At 35.2% G+C, this 7,430-nt stretch overlaps 1 protein-coding gene across 1 annotated transcript; it reads left to right on the top strand.

Moving 5' to 3' along the window:
* Positions 1-3,126: 3,126 nt before the first annotated feature.
* On the top strand, positions 3,127-6,762 carry LOC129000525 (uncharacterized protein K02A2.6-like). The gene is made up of 2 exons (XM_054427487.1): positions 3,127-3,154; positions 3,920-6,762. Exons 1-2 carry the CDS (start codon positions 3,127-3,129, stop codon positions 6,760-6,762), a joined length of 2,871 nt encoding a protein of 956 aa, XP_054283462.1.
* The last annotated feature ends 668 nt before the right edge of the window (positions 6,763-7,430 follow it).

Genomic DNA, 7,430 nt, shown 5'->3' with positions numbered 1-7,430 from the left:
TCCCTTCCAAAAATCAGTTTGGCGTGTTCAAACCTATAAAATTTATGGTTTTTTACTCTTGTAATGTACCGACTCATAAATAGTTCAGTAGTCCTGAACCATGAAAATTAATAGCAGTAGCTACTTGGTATGGAGGAATTCACACATATGAGTCATGTATTTCATTTGAGCAATACATTTTACCATCTTTCCAATTTATATTTTAAGTTCATTTGTACTCAGTTGTCATAACCAAATAGGTCCACTTCCACTTAAATAGTTGTAGAAGTATTAGGAAAGAAAGCTAATATAGGTTATGTTTGTGTATTGTGCGACAAATTGTTTATTAAGTATTCCTTTCCAATAAAACTCAGCTTATCGAAGGACCACCTGATCAATACTCAATACATTTCACATTAAGGTTCAGGGCCACTCGTACCGTTAGTTATCACTTTGTTTACTGCTTTGTCCTCAAAACTAGCCAACACTTCATTTGTAAACCTTCTAAAAACCTGTCACTTTTCTACAAATCTCTGAACAGAGTTTTTTGATGGTAATTATTTAATGGATTATAGGACAATGCAATGTTACTGCAATTTTATTTGGAAAGAAATTCTTTCAGTTTTTTCCAATTATAGTAGTTTAAGGTTCACCTCTAATCCATCTTATTACATAAAATATTCGAGTGAAATACTTGATTGAAATTATTTTCTAGTGGCCTACCTTAAATGAGGTATCAGTGATGATATTTAGTCTTACTATTTGATGCGCTAGATATCTCTGCGTCCTAAATGCTCAAAATTATTGGTTTTAACATGACAACTTTGTCATCTTGATGCAGGTACTCTTTGATTAAAAACATGACTTTAAAAAGAAAAACATTTGTTTGGCATATTTTATTAGAAAACACATTTTAAGAAAAACACTAAAAAATAAAGACAAATACACTTTTTTGACAAAGTAGATATATACCTACCTTTTGGAAATAATTAGTTTGAAATCTAATTTATAGTTGAAAAAATTTATAGTTTTACGAGGTTAGCATTTGTATATTTGTATTTGCATTGTATTTGTATATTTGGATTTGTTTTAACGTGTTGTTTTGAGTTGAGCTGCTGTGTTATCAAAATATCAAATGTTAAAATTTGTTCGCAGGTGGTACATATGCACCTGATATTTTAATAACATAACCCTTGAACACACATGTATGTTTAACGCACCGAACGTGCTAAGAATTAATGATACTGGAAATAGGCATGAGATAAAAATACCTGGGTATAAATATACTAGGTGTACAATGCAGTTGTCTGCTTGCAATATTGAGCGGAGCTAGCATATTAATCCAATACTTTTATAAAGTCCTTGCTACATCTGTTTCTCATAAATGAGATTAAATACTTGCAGATTCCAATGTCAATTATATATTTGGTTCACATAAATGGAATGTCTATTTGCAGAATCCAAAATCAATTATAAGTCTGGTTCACGTAAATGCAGGAACCAAAAAATCTACCTTTCATCTGTATGAAATGTTTGATTGCAGTATCAAATGTCAATGATACATTTGGTTCTGATAAATAACATTCCTATTTGCAGTATTCAAAGTCCACCTGGTTCACTTTACTTCCAGCATCCAAACTTAATACAGTACTCAAGTACATATTTTGGTTCACGTAAATGAATTGTCTACTTGCAGTATCCTAAATCAATGTTACACCTGCTTCACATAATTGGGATATCTACTTGCAGTATCCAAGGTCAATGGTCCATTTGTTTCACATAAATAAGATGCCTATCTGCAGTATCCAAAGTCAATGATAGACTTACTTCTGGTTCACTTAAATGGAATGTCTATTTGCAGTATTCAAAGTCAATGATACGTCGGGTTCACGTAAATGAATTGTGTTCTTGCAGAATCCAAAGCTATTCACATAAACGAAGTGCTTATTTGCAGTATCCAAGACAATGGCACGTCTGGTTCACGTCAATGGAATGTCTACTTGCAGTATCTAAACTCAGTGGTATCTTTGATTCACATTTTTAATGGAATTCCTAATTGCAGTACCTATTCAAAGTCTGCATTATTGATTGGCACGTCTATGGAAAGTACGTATATGTTGGTACTTGCAGTATCCAAACTTAATCGTAGGCCTATATTTGGTTTACATAAATGGAATGGCTATTTGGATTATTTAAAGTCAAAAAAATGCAAAATGGTGCATCAGCCTTATTCTGGCGACCATAAAAAATATTGCTTAATCATTTTGTAGTAAATTATGCTCAATGATATCAATCAGATTGTTCTTCCATTTTTTCCTGTACTGTTGTAATTTGCTATTTATTTAGATGATTTGTTGACTAACCTAACATATGTTGCGACTCTTGTTTACCTTTTTGTTGTTATCTCGCAAAAAATGTCATGGCAACCAATTGCCCCATAAGGCTAATGTTAAATTTCCAAAAGTTTAAATTCACTTAGGGAAAAGCCCTCTGGTCCGATTTGTACCATTTCAGATTTATACCTTCCCATGGTTGGTTACTATGGTTGTGCTAAATTTCGTGCAGATCGCTTCAGCCGTTCAGGAGGATCATTTGTAAAACAAAAGCAGGAGTGTAGTATAAGTGTATTATAATGTTATATTAACATATCAACATATGTTAAATGTATCATATGTTAGTTGAAGACTTGAAGGTAAACAATATCAGTCATGTTTATGTTTCAGTCTTGAGTTGAATTGTAAATAAACTTCTGAACTTTAAATGTTAAAGCTTCTAATTTTATTTATATTTTCTAACTAAAACATGGTGTCAGGTGTATTTTGAAACCTAGAAGAAATAATGGAAGTATCTGGATTGTTTAGGTTGCCTGAACCTATGAGTTTTGAAGGAAATGTGAGTGAAAATTGGAAAAGATTTCGTCAGAAGTTTGAACTGTACTTAATAGCTACTAGTCATGGTAAGAAACTTAAGGATGAAATTAAGATTGCGCAGCTGCTTAATCTGTTAGGCGATGATGGCCTAGATGTATATAATACTTTTAAATTTGAAGATAATGACAAAGATAGTTTTGATTGCGTACTTGATAAGTTTGAATCTTACTGTTGTCCTCTGAAAAATGTCATATTTGAGCGGTTTAAATTCTATAGAATGAAGCAGGAAGAAGGTCAAGACTTCAGTAAGTTTGTTATGCAGTTAAAAATAGCAGCTAAATCATGCGAGTTTCTTGAACCTGACAATATGATTAGAGATAGAATTGTCTTAGGTATAAGAGATAAAAGTACTCAAGAGCGTCTATTAAGAGATACAAAACTTGACTTGAAGAAAGCTATTGATTTCTGTATGATTGTCGAGAGTAGCAAGGATCAATGTAGGACTATTGTAGAGCACAATGAAACCAAGCTTTCGGGGACTAAGTCGGATCCATACAGTGTATGTGTTGTCAATAATGTACCAAATCAAGAACTTTCGCGGAGTATTGCAAAAGAAAAACAGAATGATCTGTGTAGCTTTTGCGGCTACAAACATGTTCGGGGTAAATGTCCTGCATATGGCAAAACATGCTCGAAATGTGATGGTAAAAATCATTTTGCAAAGGTCTGTAGGAGTAAAACTATAAAATCTCATGCTGTTACAAACAAGGAACAACACGATGAAGACTCTTGTGTGAGCGATGTTAGTTTAGGCTCGGTAAGCTTAAACATTAGTGGAGTGAAAGGTCAAAGTGAAAAATCGTGGACGGAAAACTTGACTGTTGGTGGTACACAAGTTAGATTTAAACTAGATACAGGTGCAGAGATCAGTATTTTACCTGCTAGTTATGTACGGAAAATGAACATTACACACGTAAAACGTAGTTCTTGTGTACTCTCAGCCTGGGGAGATGAAAAATTCAAAATCAAACCACTAGGTCTTGTGATGTTACAATGTAAAACAATTACAGGTGTAACTGCAGATGTGAATTTTGCTGTAGTGAATGTCGAACATGAACTGCCAATTTTAGGACTGAACGATTGTGTCAATTTAGGACTCATTAAGAGAGTGTCATCAATATGTTTGAATTTTAAGGATAAGGATGATGTTTTAACCGGCTACAAGACAGCTTTTGAAGGATTGGGACAGTTTCCAAGCACTCATCATATTCAGCTTAAGGAGGGTGCTATCCCACAAATTCGACAATCACGGAGAGTACCTTACAGTTTACAGGAAAAACTAAAGGAAAAGTTGGACCAACTTGAGGAAACTGGGGTGATTCGAAAAGTTGACAAACCTACAGCATGGGTCAATCCTCTGGTGATCGTGGAAAAACCCGATAAGTCTTTGAGAATCTGCATAGATCCGATGCCATTGAACAAGGTGGTAATGAGAGAGCACTTTCTAATGCCACACCCTGATGATATTCTGGTAACATTGAGTGGTTACAAATATTTTACTGTTTTGGATCTTAAGGATGGGTTTTTTCAAATTGTTTTAGATGAGGAGAGTCGTGAACTGTGCACAGTCAGTACCCCATTTGGGAGATATCAATTTTGTAGATTTCCTTTTGGAATCTGTTCGGGTCCAGAATTGTGCCAGAAAAATAACTACAAATGCTTTGGAAACCTGAAGGGAGTTAACATAGTACATGATGATATTATTGTAGGAGGAACGACATCGGAAGAGCATGACGAAAATTTAAAGAGAGTTTTGGACACAGCCCTTAAACTTGGAATCAAGTTTAATCCAAACAAGATGCAATTTAAGAAGAGCGAAGTTAAGTATCTGGGACACATAGTATCGGCTGCAGGAATCCAACCCGACCCAGATTATGTAAAGGCCATAGTTGAAATGGACCCACCCACGGACAAGAAAGGGGTAATGCGGTTATTGGGCATGCTAAAGTATTTATCGAGGTTCATACCGAATTTAGCAAAAATCACTGCACCCCTCAGATATTTGACAAGAAAGGATGTGGACTTCTTATGGACCGTAGAGCATGAAGATGCTCTGAAGATTATCAAGACATTAATTTCCAGTGAACCAGTTTTGGTATACTTTGACTCTCGAAGACCTCTTGAAATACAAACAGACGCTTCTCAAGATGGCCTAGGATGTTGTTTGTTGCAGAGTGGGCAGCCAGTGGCTTTCATGTCCCGTTCAATGACTGATACAGAGAAGAGATATTCGCAAATTGAAAAGGAAACTCTAGCTATAGTTTTTGCTGTTGAGAAGTTTCACAGGTTTATTTATGGCTATAAAGTAACAGTTCAGACTGACCACAAGCCGCTTGTAAATATTTTTCAACAAGATTTGCACGTGGTACCAGGTCGGCTACAGAAAATGAGACTAAGGTGTTTGAATTATGATCTGGAAGTAAAGTACTTACCTGGTAGTAGCCAACTTATTGCTGATACGTTGTCAAGAGCAGCATTAAAATGCACAGGAATGACAGTGTCTTCAGAATTTCAAGTACACAGTTTAACAAGTTCATTGCCTATGACTGAAGAGAAGAAGAAATTATTCCAGCGTTACACTGAAGAGGACCAAGAAACTGCTATCGTGAAGAGGAATGACACAGGAATGACAGTGTCTTCAGAATTTCAAGTACACAGTTTAACAAGTTCATTGCCTATGACTGAAGAGAAGAAGAAATTATTCCAGCGTTACACTGAAGAGGACCAAGAAACTGCTATCGTGAAGAGATACTGCAAAGAAGTTTGGCCAGAAAGGAAGCAAGACACCCCAGAGATAGTACGCCACTATTGGAACCAAAGACATATGGTATCTGAAGAAGATGGTTTATTGTTTTTAAATCACAAACTGATTGTGCCACGACAGCTACGACAGGACATGCTTCAGCGAATCCATATCGCGCATGGAGGAATTGAAAAGTGCAAAGCTAGGGCTCGACAGATACTTTATTGGCCACGAATGGCTACAGACATTGAAAGTTTTGTGGCTCGTTGCAGGATATGTGAAAGGTTTTCCAGGAGTAATGCAAAGGAAACCCTTATGCCGTATCCTATACCTACTAGACCATGGGAGCGTATCGGATGTGACATATTTTCATATGGAGGAAATGTGTACTTGGTCATGATGGATGCTTACTCAAACTGGTTGGAGCTGGTTAAAATGCCATGTAAATCAGCAACGTCCGTAATATCAGCATGCAAAGACATCTTCAGTAGATTTGGCCCTCCTGATATAATGGTAGCGGATAATGTCCCTTACAACAGTGCCCAAATGAGGGAATTTGCCCGTGAATGGAATTTTGAAATTGTGACACGCAGTCCAGGCTATGCACAATCCAAAGTACAGTATGACAATAAGGATTTGAAAATGGCTTTATTGGAGCTTAGGAACATGCCCGTTAAGCATCTGGGATATTCTCCAGCTCAGCTGATGTTTCAACGCAGGTGTAAGACAACAATCCCTGTTACCGAGGAACTGCTGAAACCAACGCTGAATGATGGAGTACAAGACAGGTTAAATACAAGACAACAGCTGCAGAAAAAATACTATGATCGGTCAGCCAAGGACTTAAGGGTTGTAAGAAATAACGAAAGAGTTGTCTTCAGAAATGAAGGAAGGTGGGAGCAGGGAAAGATTGTTAATCAAGGACCAACTCCAAGAAGTTACTGGGTAGAAGGTGATAACGGAGCTACATTAAGAAGAAATCGCCGCCATCTGAAACCATCACTCACTCAACAAAACAATTCCCAGTCAGTTCCAAGGCAAGACGAGCCAGTACAACTAAGACCGCGTAGAGAAATCAAGCTACCATCAAGATTTCAGAATACAATATAATGGTCTCAAAAGAAGGGAGAAGTTTGGTTGGTTATTGTTTTTAGTTAATTCTTTCAAATTTGTTTGCTGTTTTTTTAAAGGGGAAAGATGTATTATAATGTTATATTAACATATCAACATATGTTAAATGTATCATATGTTAGTTGAAGACTTGAAGGTAAACAATATCAGTCATGTTTATGTTTCAGTCTTGAGTTGAATTGTAAATAAACTTCTGAACTTTAAATGTTAAAGCTTCTAATTTTATTTATATTTTCTAACTAAAACAATAAGAGCTTCGCTTCGCTCCGCTCAATTAACTGGGGTACCTGAGAGTACTTTCCGTTGAGTTTATCTTGTGATATTCCTGATAGTAAATGCTAACTAAAAAAAAACATTGCATACATAATTATAACTACTAGCTAACGAATATTATTCTAACGATTGATAAACCAAATTAGAATGTCGAATACGATGATGCTAAATATTCGTATGTATAATAATGACATTATTACATATTAATAGGAATCCAATAAAAAAAAAACATAGTTAAAAAGAAAATTATTACTAAAATTAGTTTTTAATACATATATATATATATATATATATATATATATATATATATATATATTCTATGATATATAGTTATCATATAAAAGTTTTCTTTATAACCTGAAATCTAATATATA

The sequence above is a fragment of the Macrosteles quadrilineatus genome, unplaced genomic scaffold (assembly GCF_028750875.1).
Source record: "Macrosteles quadrilineatus isolate MER2022 unplaced genomic scaffold, UCM_ALF_1.0 Scaffold_8__2_contigs__length_117827958, whole genome shotgun sequence".
NCBI classification, from domain to species: Eukaryota; Metazoa; Arthropoda; class Insecta; order Hemiptera; family Cicadellidae; genus Macrosteles; species Macrosteles quadrilineatus.
Note: the sequence above shows the minus strand (reverse complement) of the source record. Positions and strands in the feature narration are given on the sequence as shown.

Bases quoted from the DNA above. Each gene is read 5' to 3' on its own strand.
- LOC129000525 (XM_054427487.1), top strand. From the start codon at position 3,127: ATGAAGCAGGAAGAAGGTCAAGACTTCA. The intron at 3,155-3,919 runs GTAAGTTTGTTA...AAACAATTACAG, and splicing joins GGAAGAAGGTCAAGACTTCA to GTGTAACTGCAGATGTGAAT.